At 38.3% G+C, this 20623-nt stretch overlaps 1 protein-coding gene across 1 annotated transcript; it reads left to right on the top strand.

The window, feature by feature from the left end:
• The first annotated feature begins 221 nt into the window (after positions 1–221).
• Positions 222–12804, top strand: patl1 (PAT1 homolog 1, processing body mRNA decay factor). Its single transcript, XM_087806070.1, has 20 exons — positions 222–321; positions 1212–1317; positions 1610–1822; positions 2084–2284; positions 3808–3911; positions 3977–4057; positions 4915–5115; positions 6024–6125; positions 7299–7385; positions 7469–7689; positions 8468–8612; positions 9459–9570; positions 10024–10121; positions 10214–10273; positions 10348–10493; positions 10561–10720; positions 10834–10959; positions 11786–11877; positions 11952–12101; positions 12590–12804. The coding sequence occupies exons 1-20, from the start codon at positions 307–309 to the stop codon at positions 12609–12611; spliced, it is 2442 nt and encodes an 813-aa protein (XP_087662196.1). The 5' UTR covers positions 222–306; the 3' UTR covers positions 12612–12804.
• The last annotated feature ends 7819 nt before the right edge of the window (positions 12805–20623 follow it).

Consider the following 20623-nt stretch of genomic DNA (forward strand, 5'->3'; position numbering starts at 1 on the left):
GATACAATCACTTAAATATAAAATAAACTCACTATTAAATAATGGATTAAGTTTTCTTCTTTTCTATCCTTCGTATTTTACTCAGCCACATTCCTCGTCCAGTAGGTGGCGGTGATAAAAAATGTAAGCTGATCTTACACCCTCAACCAGAAGAAGAAGAGATTCCCTCCGTTTCCACGTATGTACGTCACTTGTACGTGCTCGTTCGCGTCGGTCTGTAACGCGCGCTCCAGTGGTTGTCTGGTATACTGCGTCACTCGCGCGCGGACTCGATGCGTTTCTTTTCTCCTGAAAAGCTCAAGATAGATGTTTCGATTTCAGGTGAGAAGTCGGCGCGGAAAAACGACTCGTCGGGGTTTCTGTGATGGATTCGAACCTTTCCGAATCATAGCTGAAGATTCAGTCACGACTCTTGTCCAAATAACCGCCATTTGTTTATGTAACTGCTCATTTCTTGGTGTACGGAGGCCTTAAGAAGCAGCGCTCTTGCCTGCTACGAGAAGCCGGTCTTGCCCACATGCATTGTGCGCTTTTCCCGTTCTGTACCGCGTTATGAATATATATTTTTTAAATGTTTGTTCTATTGAAAGACATTTCGGGTTGCTTTCTTCGGAAGAACGAACCGATAGGATCAAATCGCTGCTTTAGCATGGAGGCTAACATTGTGTTGGTTGGTTAACTTGAATGGCTGCGGGAGGACAAGGTTTATTGTAACAGCAAAAATACTAGCTTGAAAAAACAAAACGAATGTGTTTATTTACACTCTAGGTGCAGACTCGTCTTGTTAAATGGAGACAGGTTTGCTTGGATAATGTTGTTTTCTTCTAGTCTGGCTCGTTGGTAAACAATCGCATCAATCCAATACGAAAGACCACGGATATGGGATGCATAGTTGCCTTTTAATGTCATTTATTCGTTCACAAAAGGCTTAAAAAGATTTGATCCATAAATGCAATGATCGTCACATATGTAGGATTTCTAATGACATTTACATTTTTCACTTAAATTAAGTCAATTGATGATTGTTTGAATTGCACGGTGACAAGACTGTTGTTTACTATTATTGTCTATTTTTTGCAGATATGAGTACTCTTTCAGTGCCGTAAAAACGCCCAACATCAACTTCTGTTGTGTTTATCAAGAATTATTGAATGTCCAACGCATTATACATCTGTCGAATCCCAGTAACCATGTGTCTTTTCTCTCAATAGTCCCTGGATGAAGACTGTACATTGGAAAATGAAGAGCAAGGAGTAGTCGAGGAGGAGGATGACATCGATCAGCTTAATGATGACACCTTTGGAGCAGGAGCCATCGGTAAAAATTGTTTTGTTTTTTGGTTGTTTAATGTGATTTTCAGTTTTCTAAATCAGACATAACTACAGGGAACTGTTTGAATATCATGTATAGGCACAATTCTGTATAGCAAATATTTTTTCTATTTTTTCTAATTAGGTTGAGATGTATAAGTTGACATTTTATACGTTTTATTTAAATACAATGGTACACTGTTGAGTTTGTTTTCATAACAAATGTCCAGTCTTCTGTGATCATTTTCATTCTTCATCTTTTTTTATTTTTTTAATCATCTTTTTAACTTCTTCTGCAGATGAGGACTGGCAAGAGGAACACAAACGCCTTGCTGGACTTGAAGAGCATGATTTGTTGGGATCTCTTGGACTGGAGGATATGGGAGGAGACTCTGCAGTTAAAGGTGCTAAAGGGTTTTCAGTCGCCTATGTATCTCAAGGTGCTGGCCAGCCCTCTACCCCGTCCTCAGTCCCTCCTTTGAACTTCTCTTCGTCGGCCTTATCTCGACAAGGTTAGTGTTGTTGTTTGTTTGTTTTTACAGATAATCCACATTATTAGAATGATATTGGAAGTGAAATGTGTCTAAAAAGGCGAGTTTCCATAATTTCACCGTTAAAATTTTAATAATTACGGGGGAAACATTTTAAAATCTTTCTGATATATAGTGAAAACATGTGGTACATTAGTTAGAAATCACAATCAAACTTCAGTATATCTTGTGTGATTAGATTCATTTTAAGCAACCGAATGACCTATTATTGCTTTGTTACAGATGAAGATCGAAGACGGGAAGGCGACTTGGCTGAGTCTTTGGCTAGACTGGTCCTGGAGGCAGATCCAGCGATCGCTGGAGTCGGAGCTGCAGAGAGGCCAGCACTTTCACCCAATTTCAGACATAAAGTCATGACTCAGCCGTCCCTTGTCCCTCAGCATCATCCTTCTCAGCAACTGCTCCAAGCACCATCCTCTTCAAGTGAGTCGTGATGCATCAAATCTTATCTTTCCAAGTTCATTATTATAAGGTCTTCTCACAACAATTCTGATCATGGGCGAGAATGCAACAATCGTTTGTGAATAATATTTTTAGATACAGTATTTTCCATTATAAGGCGCACTTAAAATCCTTTAATTTTCTCAAAAAACGACAGTGCGTTTTATAATCCGGAGCACCATATATATATATGAACATTACCTGGTCGGTGACTTGTTTACAAACACTTTCTTGACTCTGCACCGACTTGGCTGAAACGCCGTGGGCGGGATCACACCTTTGTTGCATCACAGGGTGGGATTTATGACGCACGTCACATCATGACGGACCGCTATGGAGTGATATTACTGCCACCGGTTTGAGTTGGTGTGTCTTGGTTGTTGTACACTCAAAATCTCTCTGCTGACATTCCCTTTAGCACAGCTTTATCTAGTTGATGCATAACGCAACCCCAGTCAAATGTTTGACTGTATCCTTTTATTCTATGCGCCTTATAATCCATTGCGCCCTATTTATGAAAACATTTCTAAAATGGACCATTCATTGAAGGTGTACCTTATAATCCGGTGCGCCTAATAGTGCGAAAAATATGGTATATTGTGAGAGAAAAAATATAATGTATAATAGTGGGAGAAATTTGCCCTCAAAAATTCCAAATACATTTTGGATCACAGTAGGGCTGCACGATTAATCGTTAAAACTACAAACCAAAAGTCGTAACTTGCTAACAGTGTTATGCCTTAGTAGAAGCACCACAATATAACACCACGAACTTATACAACCACCTGAAACGTCACCATAAAGTAAAATATGACGAAGCTGTAGAAGCGAAAAAACAACCATACCCGTCAAACTCCTACAGGCCTAAAGATATAAAAGAGGCCATTACGTATCACCTGGCTATAGATATGGCTCTGATCAACATGGTGCAGAACGTTGTTATGAATTGTGGATAACATTTTGAGAAACGTCTACATCACTCTTCCCCTTTACACATGTTACACATAAATATTGTTCAAAAAGGATTATTGTTAACATTATGCAAAGGTTGTGTAGATAATAAATATAAAAAAATCATTGTTTTTTTTTTTCAATAAATATTTACATCAGGAAAAAAATTGTGAGAATTGGATCTCAATTCTTGGCAAAAGAAATCGTGAGAGAATAGTGATCTCAATTCTCAGCAAAAGACATTGCGATTCCCATTTTGTTCAGATTCGTGCAGCCCTAGATCACGGTCTCAAATTTAACTGGCCGGCTGGGCACCAAACGTCAATCCAGTCATCATCAGACTGTAAGGATAGATGGCTGTTGTAGATATAATATCTTACTAGAATAGTGTTGTCTACCCACAGCATCGATCGACGTATTGAGCCTATTGATATTTTAAGTAAATAAATGAATAAAACAAAAAAATAAATAAATTGAACTACCCTCAAAGGCATTTTCATTGAACCTACCTGCAGCTTTTTTTTCCTTCTCATATTTTTCCTATTACATGGCAGGACTTCCTACTCCTGGACCACCGCCTGCCCCCTCCTCCTCCTCATTGCTCACGTACCAACAGCAGCAGCACTTGCTGCGCCGTGGACCTGCTCCTGTAGCTCAGGTAAGTCGTGGGTGAGGAAGCGTCCAAGTGAGAAAATAATTAAATTCTTTCAAATGTTTTCTCAGAGGAACTCACACAGCATCTGGGAGAGCAGTATGGGCTTCGGACCCGTTAGTCTAACTCCAGGACTAGTTCCTACCATTGAGGTGAGGTATAACTGTTGTAACTATCGCCTTCTTCAAGGAAAGGGGAAAGGTGGGGTCGAATGTCGATTTATAGTTTACACAGACTGGAAGTACTCTGGGTATATATCGCAAGCACTTCCAGTGTAGATAGTAGGGCTGTGTATTGGTGAGAATATGGTGATAAGTATCGTACTCCAGATACATGTGTGACGTTACAATATATTGCGATAAATTGCAATTGTAGGAACACAGTGTTTCATTTAAAGAAACAACACTTTTACTGCCTTTTACAGCAAAGACATGAGGACATACTAATACTACTCATCTAATGTGAAAGTGCTCTTCGGAAAGTGCTTCTCAAAATATTAACAAAAAATGTAAACTTATATTAACAATGAAGTGCATTAACATATCATACTACCTGGATCAACATGCAATATCAAATACAGTATATGTTTAATTTTTCATTTTTTTGCTGCCAATTTTGCCGGTTTTGTTGTTACTTAAGCACAGAGGAAATGACCAATGTTGCAAATTAGTGGCCGGAGATTTAATTGTAGCACACAAATGAATAAACCCCGGGAATATTTGAGGGTTAATTGTAAAATAAAACATCGAATGATTGTCCTTTATACACACACTATTGAAATATAAACCATTAAATAACTTTGAATGAAAATAAAATGTTATTTAGATTACTTACTTCATTTACTATTGTTACTATCGGGGGGTATCTTTCTCACACCCCTTCTGCTCACCAATAATTATAAAAAATAAAATAAAAAATGTGGTCAAGTCTACAGCTGGATGGATCCCAGTAGTAACAGTCTGTCTGTTTTGTGTAAAAATAATGGTTTTACCATTTTCTCACTTCACAGGACAGTCCGTTAATGTCAATAATTAAAGAGGTGGGTCTCCCCAAACGACCCTCACACGGTAGGAGTGACGAGTCCCTCGACCTCTCCGAAAGGGCCCCCCCTCCACGCTCCACCTCCCCAGTGATTGGCTCTCCTCCTGTGAGGGCGATGCCCATCGGGACTCCTCCAAAACAACCAATGAGCCACAACCTGAATCACCAGGTGATAAATCTCCTTCTGTAGAAATTTGAGTTATTATTTTTGATTGTTTGTAAATTTGTCAATTGTTGCACAAACAATTCCTGTTGTGGTGAACAAAGCTGCTGCACTCGACTTCAACATACAATCATTCATTCAGCCTTCTTCTCCTGTCTGTTGCTCACAACTTTACAATATTACATTTAATTTAACATTGCACAAAAACACACCAAATTGACTGAAACATGGATATTGATTTCAAATCAATTGAACTCAATTATTGAACTTTATAGTATTCCTAATTGGAAACCTGGGGGTTTAGAATATACTTGAAAGAAAAGTGCTCCAGATACTTTTAGTTTTTCTTATGATGTCTTGACCCACATATTTGATGGAAATTATTTTCTCAATTATTTGTAATAGTTCTCGCTTCTATTGATTCCACCTGTTCCCTTTATTATGAAATGCATTAAGAACTTAAACGTGGTTTCATCGTGAAGCCGATCTGATTCAATGTGTCTGTAAAGTAACCTTCTTTTCAGCTCTTTGCTGTGTTTTTTATGAATTATTGTTATTCAAGCTCAATGCTGGATGTGTGCGTGTTGTTGTGCTCAATTCTCTGCAGTAAATAACCGCCAATTCCGTCACTTGGTGCAACGGTCACGATCAAATGTCAATTGAAAAGTGAGCCTTCTCACGTTTTAGCTAGTGATGGGCATGTGTAGCTTCATGAAGGGTTGCACTCATTGTCAGAGAAAACTTGATGGTACTCTTGGCTGTAAAAACTTTGGTTTTGAGCAACCGTTTCGATGAAACCTCCCAACATCTTTAAGCTCCATCTACTGGGCTCAGAAAATGAGGACACTGCTTCATGAAGCTTCATCACTATTTACTCTACTTGTGTGTGTGCTCACTTTTTTCCCTCTCCACAGATTCTTCATCCGACTGCTATACATGTGCGGGCTCCAGCCCAGCATAGATATCCTCCTCCTTTCTCTGAACGTCTGTCACCAAACACAGTCCTCAACATGGCTGTAAGTGTTCATCAGCAGAACTAGTTAACGGTTTTGTAGCTATTCCCCCTATTTGAGGCTCATACGGTTCCCGTATTGGTTAAAATATTAAAACTGATCACTTTACACCCAGCAACATCTGATGAGTAAATAAATAGATTGTACGTTATTAATCATTTGGAAATGCAATGTAATTGTTCAAAATATTAATGATTAATGTGTCATTATCCAGTACACGGGTTGCTGAATTTTTCCCCACAAACGGGTTTAATAAAGCATTGTTGTCATAGACCAAAACTAAAAAACGAACCACTAAGTGCGTGAAAAATCCTTCAAAATACGAAATCAGTGAGCACATTGGGCTGGTTCTCCCCGAATGGTATTTATTGACTAGTAATCAAGGTTCTTCATCCTCTTTTATTTTTTGTTTCTAAAGTATATCATCAGAATATTTAATGGTTAAATTTAACTTTCACTATTTTAAAACATTGAAAATTATTTTATTTCAATATTTATTTCAATATTTGTAAATTAAAAGCTGTGACATTTGTGTGTTTTAATAACATTTTTGAATGCACATTTTTTTTAATATGTTATAGTTCCAATACTTTTTTGCTTTTTAAATTCAATATATAAATGATGGTATAGAAGTGCCACTAGACAACGATGACCATGATGAAATGAAACCAGCGCTTATATGCACCAGGATCAATTGAGTTCTCGCCAGTAGGTGGCACTAGGAACCAGCATTTTTACACTTCTTTTAAAAGGCTAAAAATTAAAAAATATTATATTTTGAACGATTTGTGCAACAAAAATAATGTTTCATGATGATATTCAATTTTTCCCTAATATCTAAATGCATATAAATAATTAAAAAAAAAAAACTCAAACCTTAAACATCTTATTGAATTGAATTATTTAAAAAAAAAAACGAACCCCAAATCGTTAAATATAGACATAATTGACTTTTTCTTAATTAAAATTAAATTTAATCATTTAATTTTTATCTTAGCTTGAGATGTTCGGTGCAATTATAACCAAACCCTTCCATGGTGCCAAGTTCAAGTAGGGTGCCTAAAAGTAATCATTTTGCATCGAGTGCTGAACCACTGAGAATTCATCAGGTTAAAGTTGCTGCTTTCCTCTGTAATTATCATGCATGCGCTCCAATCTTTCCATTTTATCTTCTAGAACACACCGTTGTGCCGAGGTCCATTCCCTCCTGGTGTCGGTCCAGTTTTGTCACAACTTCAGCGCGCCCAGCTCCTCAATTCTCAGGTTCTTCAACCATTCCATAAACAAACTCCAGCCACCCTTGTTTGGTTGCAAAGATCTGAACGCGGATGTCCATATTTTTTCAGGTGGCAGGTTTCCCCCGTGGAGTCCCTGTTCCTCAGTTGCTACCAGGCGGTGGGGGCTTTAGACAGTTTTTCCCAGGGCCACACGGGCCACATGGTCATCGGATGGGTCCACCGCTTCCACATGGGCCCCTCAACCCCCCACTCCCTATCCGCCATAACACCACCCATCTTCACCCTCAACACCGGCGTATACTCACGCAGCGCATGCAGAGTAGAGGAGGGTGAGTTTGTTTTCCACAAGTACTGTGTTTGAGTTTCACTAATCGTCAGGGTGGCATAACAACCTTTTTTAAAATGTGAAACTAGGCAAGAACTAAGAATAAATGTATTATTATTATTATTATATATTTTTTTATTTTCTGGTCTTCATTTCTTTATTCAGTTGTTCGATGACAACTGAATTATTCGATGCACCACACCTGTGGTAATCTTTTCTAAAGTTAATATAAGTTACTGTGGCATTTGTAAATAATTAATACATTTTGATGGCCTTACCTCGGTGACTTCTTATTGCCTCATGATGGATCAGTGTTTATGTTGTCGTCATCATTGGAATCTGAATCGAATCAATAGATTATGATTTTGTGTTTAATATTGTTTAAATTAAGGCTGAGGGAAGTCAAAATGACTTCAGTTACACAAGTTTAGTTTAGGTCATTACGATGTTAAACACTTTAAAATAACGTTGATCTCAGATCACATGACGATCACAAAACTCATCTGCATTCAGTAAATCCTGCATGATCAGTCTCTTGTCATTACTGATGTAATTATTGTTTTCACAATTTAAGAATGTCTCCAAAACCTTAACATGTTCTGTTTCAGTGTGATTCTTGAATTTCTATTTCTATTTAATTGTTGTTGTTTGAGGCTCAAAACGAGGTTTGGCTTCAGCATTCCTGCAGACTGGAATTGTAAGAGGAAAATAATGAATTTGATGCAGATGATTGAGACTGTTGGTGTAAACGGTCGATTCATTCAACACTGTAATCCCAACAGGGACCGCAGCAGGCTTGTAGGAGACCGGCGCAGCAGAGACCCGTACTGTAACCTGATGACGCAGAAGGAGAAGGAATGGGTGACCAAGATCCAGATGATGCAGCTTCAAAGCACTGACCCGTATCTGGATGACTACTACTACCAGGTACATTTCCGTTCTTGGTTTGAAACAGACCTTCACTATAACCAAGTCTTGTTGACCTCTTCATGGTTTATCGACTCCCCGTTATTACAAGATGCTTTGAGAGAAATGGACCCTCTGGTACTTTGCACTGGAGTGGAAGACCAGATTAGCCACCTGTGAATAGACCTCAGGGCAGACGCTGGACCTGCTTAAATAAAATTACTTTAGATTACTGTCATTTCCAGTCTATAAAAAGCTGCTTTTGGGGCTAAGCTGTAGACGTATATATTTTTTTGCTTGGTTTCATTTGTAAACATTTGTGAATTGCATTAGAAACACACTTCGCTTCTGCTATAGCAGGTTTGCAATAGCAAGACAGAAGTGAGGAGATAAAGCTCAACATCTGTTAAACAAGAAGAAATCAACAGTAGTTGGATTTCGTTGGAAAATACACAAAATGGGTTCATGTTGCTTAAATTCCAGCACGCTTTATAGTAAATTAAAGTAATGCATTTACAAACCAAAAGCGGTGTGTTATGTCAAGAATACCACAAGTATCACAATACAGGGGCAACGTTACAATATATAAGAATAAAATAGGAACAAGGAGATGTATATATGTAGTATTGTTGAGTACTTGACAGACCACATGACTCTTGATTCATTTGTTGTGTTGTGGAAGCGCCTTGTGATCCTGGTCTGTTAAAGGCGATGTATAAATAAAGCTTACTCACTCACGTACTGATCATTCATCATCATTCACCAGGGATTATCATTGTTACACGTGTGAAGTGCTCGACTCGTTCCTGACTATATTACAGAGTGTCTGGTCGTAATTACTAAGCGACTCCCATGTTTGTCTCGTAGAACTACTTTGAAAAGCTGGAGAAGCGTCCGGAGCGAGAGAGAGACAAGAGGGAGTACGCCACCAAACTTATCACTCCACAGGTGGCGAAGATGGAACACACTTATCGACCAGGTAAGGAGCCCCAGTGTTTCAGCTCAGACTGATCTGACACATCTTGGCGTCTTATGATCAGATGGAATTGGAACTAGTTCACCAGGAGGCAATACGTGAATCTGATGGTCTTCTTTGCTTCATCATTATAGTTTAACTTTTGATATTTACTTATTCAATATTTAAAAGTAAACTTGATCAGATTCATTGATTATTAAAAAGAAAACTTTCTATTTTTTGTATTCTATTCCCCCTCATGTCGACTAAGGGTTGGGATTATTTTCAGAGTAATCTCTTCATTTTAGAGTTGTTGACAAAAATGTTTGTTCATTTTAATGTAGCGACTGGAGCTTAGTTTCTTTTTCGTTATCTTCGTCCAAAAAGACACATAAAAACATCCAAATACCTCCATACTGCTCGTCTGTGACAACTTCAACTTGAAAACATCTTAAAAAGAGTTTGTTCACCCAACAGTTCAGTTTGCTGGCTCTCTTGGGAAACTCACAGTTTCCAGTGTGAACAATCCACGCAAGATGATCGACGCGGTGGTGACCAGTCGCACTGATGATGAGGTCCGTGTTCTTTCTAAGATCTGCCTGATGACAAAGTGCAACATGTTTTGGGACCTGGATATTCATCATCCTTGTGACATTTTGATTTCCAGGAGAAAAGGGAGAAGCAGGTCTGGAATAAACGGCGGCAGATACTCTACACGGTGGAAAAGGTCAGAATTGAACTATGATCGAGTCGTCGATCACTAGAAACGACTAGAAGTAAACCTTTGCTGCTCCTCATTAGATGTACAGTCTTCTGCTGGAGGTTCAAGACTTCGAGAAGCGCTTCGTTCATGCAGCCGAGGAGGACCGCGGGGCACTCCTGGTGCAGCACAAAGCCAACACCATGCAGCTGATCAGTTCCCTGCAGGAGAAGGAGTGGGACGACCGGTAACCACGGTGATTTAGGGCCGGTGTGGTCCGCCAGTTCAGACTGATGCTGATGTGCTTCCGACAGGGTGAACGACGAACAGTGTGTGCTGATCATGTCTGTGAGGAAGGGCAAGCGGCTCATTTCCAGGCTCCTCCCTTTCCTGCCTGCGCCCCAGGCTGCCGCCGTTGTCATGGCGATCGCCCGCAATCTCCCTGCGTTGGTTAAGAAGGACAAACAGGATCAGGTGACCTTAACATTGCTGCCGCAGCGTTTCAGTCCGAGGCGTTACAGCCGAACTTCTCGAGGAATTTTGTTTTCTCTCGTGCGCTCTTGAAAATACCGTGGATGTGTTGGCAGGTGCTGTGCTGGTTGGTGGAGCCTGTGTCTGCAGTGATCCAGTCTCTGTCGAGTGCAGCTCTCACAGACCTCCTGCAGGTGCTTCAGGGCGGTGAGGGTCAGCTCTCCGCAGTACTCCATAACAAAGTATGTACCATCGCGACGAATGAACTCATTTTATGAACTTAAACACTCTTGGAGAATATACATATTTATTCACTCAGTGTTTTTGCTTCGTACTGTTGTAAAACTGAGAGCGAAACAATTGTCTGTTTAGAGACAAATTGCATCTCATAAATAGTAAGTAAGTGAGTCATTTTTATTTATATAGCGCTTTTCTAGACCAGGGTCACAAAGCGCTTAAACAATCAAAGCAATATTCAATAAAGTATATACTTTAAAGGTCAAGATAAAACTGGTGACACAACAAATAGGGCTGTGTATTGGCAAAATCTAGGGATATGCTGCGCATCACGATACCGGGTCGATTGATGCGATATATTGTGATACTGTAGGAACAAGTATGTATTCGTACTATTGTCCAAGTACTTGACTCTAGTGTTGTTGTCAGAATTTACAGACCACGTGACTATTTTCGAAGCCGTTACTGCTTTCATTTGTTTTGAAACCAAAATATGTCCAAACATCAGCTTTAAAAGCTTAAAAGCAGGGCGTAATGAATTCTGCCATCTAGTGGCCGATATTTAACTGCACATAAATGAACATGCAAGTTTTACACTGAATGTTTGCATGTTAATTATTTTGATAACGATAAAGGAGTTTTTTTTTTTTTTATTTATTCACACTTTATTGAAATATTAACCATGGAAGAACCATGATAAAATAAAATGGCATTTATACACAATTTCATTAATTGACTACTAAATGTAACCAAAAAGACGCCTGTCTCCCGTATTTTTCTGTCCAGCTTTCTCTGGCTCCCCTTTTAATTGTGGCAACTTTCTGTGTGTAGTTTGGCGTGACGCTGCTCTATCTCATCCTGAGTGAAGGAGAAAGGATGCAAAGTTCCGACCCGAACTGCCAGCTAATGGACGACAATCGATGGTGAGCGTCTGCTTCACTCCTGCTGGCGTGAACGTCACGTGACTGACTCCGTTCTCCTTCTTGTGTGTGTGCAGGACCGAGCTGGTGTTTTCTGTCACCAGAGAGCTGCTCAGCGTTCCTTCCTCGTCTCTGTCGGACCCCCTCTTCGCCCCTCCCAACCTTCTGTCACTCTTCTCCCGATATGTTGATCGGCAGAGGCTGGAGTTGTTACAGGCCAAATTACAGTGAGTTTCCCTCACGAGGATGATGAACGAACACGCCAGCGAAACGGCGCATCGACATGTGAATAGTAGAAAGAATGTGCTAACTATGAAATCGGATACAACCGTCTAGAGCCTTCAACCGAGTCACGGAATATTTAAATGGCCAGTAGAGTCGGGTTTGGGATTAAAAGTACAAATACTTTAGTAGAAAAACACGACGCTTCATGAAACGTCTTACTCCCAGTACCCACTAGATGGCACCAATTGATGTGTAATTGTCGTGTTTGAGCAACTTTTGTAATGGAACCTGCCATTTTAAATTTTAAAGCCAAAAGCGCCATCTAGCGACTTCTTTAACTCATGACACTGCGTCTTCAGCCCACCAACAAACGGATGGATCGATAGATGGATAGACGAGGAGGGATGAGACTGTTCAGTGCTTTAAAAAGAAGCACAATACTTCAAACTGACAGATAGACAATTGTTCTTTTATTTCTTCTCGTTTTCAGGATCTCTTCTCTGTCCAGATAGAAGTTGCTTCGGATGTCAACACAAGCGCCACCTGCTGGACACTGACCCGAGTGTAGTTGTGCGTTTGTGTGTGAGCGAGTGTGTGTATGTGTGCACGTACATGGGGATTAAAAACATTAAAATCTTCATTTTTAATTGTCTTGGTTACGGTTATGTCTGTGATGAACCATCAAATTAAAAAGTATTTCTATTATATGATGTTTCTTTTTTTAATTTATTTTTTATTCTTCTAGTGATCTGAATATTGGGATTCCAATCTCTACGAGGGGAATTCCAGATTCTACTAGTTAGGATTGGAATTCTACCAGGACAATCTTTTAGGTGAACTATCACTTGGCTAAGCATTGATAATTATGTTTTGTACTGTATATTTACTGCAGTTGTTCAACTTAGTCATGGTGGTTGTTGTCTTTTCTTATGTAGAGCAATATGTGATTCTGGAGGGTTTTATATACAATAATATACATCATAATTTTTATTACATCATTATTACTATCATTTCAACAATGCAGAATAAAAAAAATAATAGGACATCCAAATCGAAACTATTTGATATCAAACTTAACCTAATTTATTATAATGTACACGTTTGTAACTGACTTGCTGAAAAACATTAAATATTTTCTATGTAGGCAGAAAGAAATTATAGTTCACCAAGTTTTTTCAAGTCTTCACAAATTTGAAATTACATTTTTGGACAAACCAAAGGAAATTACGATAATACGATTGTTTTGCTTGTCAAGAGTGAGACAGGTGAGGGGGGGAAAGAGGACTCAAAGTTCTGATGATCGTGAAGAACTAATGTTGTTCTTATATCAGTGAAGAACTAACGTTGTTCTTATATCATTAAATAACTAATGTTGATCTTATATCAGTGAAGAACTAATGTTGTTCTTATATCAGTGAAGAACTAATGTTGTTCTTATATCAGTGAAGAACTAACGTTGATCTTATATCAGTGAAGAACTAATGTTGTTCTTATATCAGTGAAGAACTAATGTTGTTCTTATATCAGCGAAGAACTAATGTTGATCTTATATCAGCGAAGAACTAATGTTGTTCTTATATTAGTGAAGAACTAATGTTGATCTTATATCAGTGAAGAACTAATGTTGATCTTATATCAGTGAAGAACTAATGTTGTTCTTATATCAGCGAAGAACTAATGTTGATCTTATATCAGCGAAGAACTAATGTTGTTCTTATATCAGTGAAGAACTAATGTTGTTCTTATATCAATGAAGAACTAATGTTGTTCTTATATCAGCGAAGAACTAATGTTGTTCTTATATCAGCGAAGAACTAATGTTGATCTTATATCAGCGAAGAACTAATGTTGTTCTTATATCAGCGAAGAACTAATGTTGTTCTTATATCAGCGAAGAACTAATGTTGTTCTTATATCAGTGAAGAACTAATGTTGTTCTTATATCAGCGAAGAACTAATGTTGTTCTTATATCAGTGAAGAACTAATGTTGTTCTTATATCAGCGAAGAACTAATGTTGTTCTTATATCAGTGAAGAACTAATGTTGTTCTTATATCAGCGAAGAACTAATGTTGTTCTTATATCAGTGAAGAACTAATGTTGTTCTTATATCACTGAAGAACTAATGTTGTTCTTATATCAGTGAAGAACTAATGTTGTTCTTATATCACTGAAGAACTAATGTCCGGTGAGCCTTTGATCGGCTGCTTGAAACGTAAGCTCCTGCAATAATTGCCAAAAACAGTCGTTTTAACGACTACTTGTCCGGATATTATGCTCATATCACTTAAGATATGTCTCAAGCATCTCGGATCTATGATCGTGATGCTCTTCTCAACATCAGAGAGTCGATGGAGGACTTCACTCGCGACAGTTACCAACGTCCAGTGAACGTGTTTCCGGCTCCGCTTCTCATCGACTCGGACTCTGTGGAATATCGTTTGATCTCTCGAGTACCGGGCGATTTCCACAAGGGATCGAGTCGGGCTGGAGTACAGGTCAGGATGAGACGTGCAGTTGCGATCGCTCGGAACAACTCTGACGTCATCGAACGTCATCGATGTTTGATCGACATCCCTCTCACTGTGTGTGATGACACATCAGCGCTGCCGTCTGTCCAGACCTCAACGAAAGGTGGTAAGATTTTTTCATTTCCTCTCTTTAATTCGACTTTTACAACCGAGTTGAACTTCAGTGACAGCTGGTACCCACGTGACCGCTGTTCGCTTCAAAAGATCCCGCTCTGCGCGCCTGTCAGTGACGCGGCGTCGTCAGTGACGTCATCGGTGCTGAATGTGGGACTTCTTAATGTTCGCTCCATTACTAATAAATCCTTTATTCTTAATGATCTTTTCACAAGAGTTAATTTGGATTTATTATGTCTTTCTGAGACTTGGCAGAGAGAGGAAGAGTTTATTCATCTGAACGAACTCTGTCCAGTAGGGAGCGCTGTCCTGGGGAAGCCTCGCCTCTCTGGTCGTGGAGGAGGTCTTGCTACTGTTTTTAGGGAGAGTTGTTCTTGCAAAGTGATTCAGACACAGGAATTCACTTCTTTTGAGTCTCAGATGATCTTGGTTGGTTCTACAAGACCTTTCTATTGTGTGTCAATCTACCGTCCGCCTGGTCCTGCGGCGGTGTTCTTGAAAGACTTTAGTGACTTCTTATCTTCCATTATTCAGATGGAATATGTTCTTATTCTTGGAGACTTTAATCTTCATGTTGATGACGTCACATCTTGTTCTGCTAAAGAACTTTTAACTTTAACTGAAGCCTTTAATTTTGAGCAACATGTTTCTGAACCCACTCATCAAAAAGGCCACATTTTAGACTTAGTTTTTACTCTTGGCCTGAACATTTCTAATGTATCTGTACATGATGTCCATCTGAGTGATCATTCTCTTGTCTTGTTCAACCTGGACTTCATCCCTGAACCTAAGCCTTTATAAAGTTAGGTCTCAGAGGCGTGTCATCTCAGCCGATACTGCAGACAGTTTTTCTGCTATGTTTGACCGTCTTTCCTTTGACTGTCCAGATGTGGACAGTTTGATTCACTGTTACACTGATCATTGTGTTGAAATACTGGATCAAGTGGCACCTGTTAAATCGAACTTGAAAATTCAGGAAAACGGTGCCCTTGGACAAATGAAGATCTCCTGAGTCTGAAGAGACTTTGTCGAAAGACTGAGCGTCTCTGGAAGTCTACTAAACTTGAGGTGCACAGACTTCACCTCAGGGATCTGTTGACTTCTTACAATGAGATGGTAGAAACTGCTAGATCTGATTACATCAGAAAACTGGTAGCAGCAAATAGGAAAAACCCCAAAGTTTTGTTTGACACGATAAATTCTCTCGTGTCTCCTGCTCCTCAAATCACGCCGGTCTTCTGTGAAGCTGACAGCAATGCATTGTTGAGATTTTTCATTGACAAAATTAAATTGATCAAAGAGAAAATCTCTCCCCCTTTGTTGGGAACCCCTACTGTCTCTGAGCCCATCTCCTCCTCTTGGTCATCCTTCACTGCTGTATCTTTGGGTGATATTTCAGCACTAGTGAACAAGATGAAACCCTCCTCTTGCTCAGATGACGTCCTTCCTTGTAGGCTTTTTATCAAAGTATTTGATGTAATTGGCCCCTGGGTTACCAATATGGTGAACCTCTCCCTTTCCACAGGGGTTTTTCCCAATGCATTTAAACATGCCATTGTGGAGCCTCTGCTCAAAAAACCAGGCTTAGACCCAACTGACCTCAGTAATTTCAGGCCTATTTCTAAGCTCCCTTTCTTGTCCAAGATCTTGGAGAAGGTGGTGTCCGTGCATCTGTCTTTGTTCCTGGATCAGAGCGACATCCATGAGAAGTTTCAGTCTGGCTTCCGTAAACATCACTCTACGGAGACAGCTTTATTGAAAGTGTCCAGTGACATCATGATGTCGGCTGACTCTGGTAAATTCACTGTTCTGGTTCTCCTGGATCTGTCGTCAGCCTTTGACACAGTTGATCACCAGATCCTGCTGAGAAGACTAAGGGATGAAGTGGGACTGTCTGGGTCTGTGTTAGAATGGTTCTCATCTTACCTTTCTGGGCGCAGTTTTAGTGTATCTGCCAATCAAATGAGGTCTGAATCGGCAGATCTGTTGTGTGGAGTCCCTCAAGGTTCTGTTCTGGGTCCTTTATTGTTTTTGCTGTACTTGATTCCCCTTGGTAAAATCATTCAGAGATTTCCAGATGTTTCTTATCACATTTTTGCTGATGACATCCAGCTCTACTGCTCTTTTGACCCAACTGAGCCCCAAAGGCTGAACAGCTTAGTCAATTGTTTGCTAGAAATCAAACAATGGCTGAGTGAAAACACTTTACAGCTTAATGTGGACAAAACTGAAACTCTGGTGATTGCTCCTGATGATAAGATTCCAGGGTTGAGTCAGTACTTGGGTGACTTAGGTCAGTCTGTTAAACTGAGCCTGAGAAACCTGGGTGTTGTATTTGATAAAGACATGTCTCTTGTTCAACACTGCAGAAAACTGACCAGAAACTGTTTCCTTCAACTGAGAAAAATCTCTAAACTTAGGAAAATGTTGTCACAACATGATCTGGAGCTTGTAATCCATGCGTTTGTTTCTTCTCGTCTGGACTATTGTAACAGTTTGTTTTCATGTCTTAACAAGAAGGATCTGTCTCGTCTGCAGTTGATTCAGAACTCTGCAGCGAGAATTCTGACCCGCTCTAGTAGAAGAACTCACATTTCTCCGATCCTTAAAACTCTTCACTGGCTTCCAGTTTCTTTCAGGATCAACTTTAAAATTCTGGTTCTTACTTTCAGATCTATTCATGGTCAGGCTCCTCCTTACATCACTGATCTGATCCAGCCTTACACCCCAGCTCGGTCTCTGAGGTCTGTGGATCAGAATCTATTTATGGTTCCACGCACACGGCTCAGGACCAGAGGAGAGAAATCTTTTCAGGCTGTTGCTCCTAAGCTTTGGAACAATCTTCCTCTCTCTTTGCGCTTGATGGAGTCTACTGACTCCTTTAAGAAACATCTTAAGACGTTTCTATTTGTTCAGGCTTTTCCTTGAATTTCTCGAACTCCTGTGTTGTTCTCGGTGTTGTCTTGATCTTTAAAGTATGTACTGTTTTGAGTATTGTTTTGATTGTTAAAGCGCTTTGTGACCCTGGTCTCGAAAAGCGCTATATAAATAAATATTACTTACTTACTTACTTACTTATATCAGCGAAGAACTAATGTTGATCTTATATCAGCGAAGAACTAATGTTGTTCTTATATCAGTGAAGAACTAATGTTGTTCTTATATCAATGAAGAACTAATGTTGTTCTTATATCAGTGAAGAACTAATGTTGTTCTTATATCAGTGAAGAACTAATGTTGTTCTTATATCAGCGAAGAACTAATGTTGATCTTATATCAGCGAAGAACTAATGTTGATCTTATATCAGCGAAGAACTAATGTTGATCTTATATCAGTGAAGAACTAATGTTGTTCTTATATCAGTGAAGAACTAGTGTTGTTCTTATATCAATGAAGAACTAATGTTGTTCTTATATCAGCGAAGAACTAATGTTGATCTTATATCAGCGAAGAACTAATGTTGTTCTTATATCAGTGAAGAACTAATGTTGTTCTTATATCAGCGAAGAACTAATGTTGATCTTATATCAGTGAAGAACTAATGTTGTTCTTATATCAGCGAAGAACTAATGTTGTTCTTATATCAGCGAAGAACTAATGTTGATCTTATATCAGCGAAGAACTAATGTTGTTCTTATATCAGTGAAGAACTAATGTTGTTCTTATATCAATGAAGAACTAATGTTGTTCTTATATCAGCGAAGAACTAATGTTGTTCTTATATCAGCGAAGAACTAATGTTGATCTTATATCAGCGAAGAACTAATGTTGTTCTTATATCAGTGAAGAACTAATGTTGTTCTTATATCAGCGAAGAACTAATGTTGTTCTTATATCAGCGAAGAACTAATGTTGTTCTTATATCAGCGAAGAACTAATGTTGATCTTATATCAGCGAAGAACTAATGTTGTTCTTATATCAGCGAAGAACTAATGTTGATCTTATATCAGCGAAGAACTAATGTTGTTCTTATATCAGTGAAGAACTAATGTTGTTCTTATATCAATGAAGAACTAATGTTGTTCTTATATCAGCGAAGAACTAATGTTGTTCTTATATCAGCGAAGAACTAATGTTGATCTTATATCAGCGAAGAACTAATGTTGTTCTTATATCAGTGAAGAACTAATGTTGTTCTTATATCAGCGAAGAACTAATGTTGTTCTTATATCAGCGAAGAACTAATGTTGTTCTTATATCAGCGAAGAACTAATGTTGATCTTATATCAGCGAAGAACTTATGTTGTTCTTATATCAGTGAAGAACTAATGTTGTTCTTATATCAGCGAAGAACTAATGTTGTTCTTATATCAGTGAAGAACTAATGTTGTTCTTATATCAGTGAAGAACTAATGTTGTTCTTATATCAGCGAAGAACTAATGTTGATCTTATATCAGCGAAGAACTAATGTTGATCTTATATCAGTGAAGAACTAATGTTGTTCTTATATCAGCGAAGAACTAATGTTGTTCTTATATCAGTGAAGAACTAATGTTGATCTTATATCAGCGAATAACTAATGTTGTTCTTATATCAGTGAAGAACTAATGTTGTTCTTATATCAGTGAAGAACTAATGTTGTTCTTATATCAGCGAAGAACTAATGTTGTTCTTATATCAGTGAAGAACTAATGTTGTTCTTATATCAGTGAAGAACTAATGTTGTTCTTATATCAGCGAAGAACTAATGTTGTTCTTATATCAGTGAAGAACTAATGTTGTTCTTTTATCAGTGAAGAACTAATGTTGATCTTATATCAGCGAAGAACTAATGTTGTTCTTATATCAGTGAAGAACTAATGTTGTTCTTATATCAGTGAAGAACTAATGTTGTTCTTATATCAGTGAAGAACTAATGTTGTTCTTATATCAGTGAAGAACTAATGTTGTTCTTATATCAGTGAAGAACTAATGTTGATCTTATATCAGTGAAGAACTAATGTTGTTCTTATATCAGCGAAGAACTAATGTTGTTCTTATATCAGCGAAGAACTAATGTTGATCTTATATCAGCGAAGAACTAATGTTGTTCTTATATCAGTGAAGAACTAATGTTGATCTTATATCAGTGAAGAACTAATGTTGTTCTTATATCAGTGAAGAACTAATGTTGATCTTATATCAGTGAAGAACTAATGTTGTTCTTATATCAGTGAAGAACTAATGTTGATCTTATATCAGTGAAGAACTAATGTTGTTCTTATATCAGCGAAGAACTAATGTTGATCTTATATCAGCGAAGAACTAATGTTGTTCTTATATCAGTGAAGAACTAATGTTGTTCTTATATCAGCGAAGAACTAATGTTGTTCTTATATCAGCGAAGAACTAATGTTGTTCTTATATCAGCGAAGAACTAATGTTGATCTTATATCAGTGAAGAACTAATGTTGTTCTTATATCAATGAAGAACTAATGTTGTTCTTATATCAGCGAAGAACTAATGTTGATCTTATATCAGTGAAGAACTAATGTTGTTCTTATATCAATGAAGAACTAATGTTGTTCTTATATCAGCGAAGAACTAATGTTGATCTTATATCAGCGAAGAACTAATGTTGTTCTTATATCAGTGAAGAACTAATGTTGATCTTATATCAGTGAAGAACTAATGTTGTTCTTATATCAGTGAAGAACTAATGTTGTTCTTATATCAGCGAAGAACTAATGTTGTTCTTATATCAGCGAAGAACTAATGTTGTTCTTATATCAGCGAAGAACTAATGTTGATCTTATATCAGTGAAGAACTAATGTTGTTCTTATATCAGCGAAGAACTAATGTTGTTCTTATATCAGCGAAGAACTAATGTTGTTCTTATATCAATGAAGAACTAATGTTGTTCTTATATCAGCGAAGAACTAATGTTGTTCTTAT

This window comes from Callionymus lyra, chromosome 1 (genome assembly GCF_982586985.1).
Source record: "Callionymus lyra chromosome 1, fCalLyr1.hap1.1, whole genome shotgun sequence".
Taxonomy (NCBI): Eukaryota; Metazoa; Chordata; class Actinopteri; order Syngnathiformes; family Callionymidae; genus Callionymus; species Callionymus lyra.

What these genes read in the sequence shown, in the direction of transcription:
- patl1 (XM_087806070.1), top strand. An exon ending in GACTAGTTCCTACCATTGAG is followed by an intron (nt 4,058 to 4,914) that starts GTGAGGTATAAC and finishes CTCACTTCACAG; the next exon opens with GACAGTCCGTTAATGTCAAT. An exon ending in TTGTTACAGGCCAAATTACA is followed by an intron (nt 12,102 to 12,589) that starts GTGAGTTTCCCT and finishes TCTCGTTTTCAG; the next exon opens with GATCTCTTCTCTGTCCAGAT.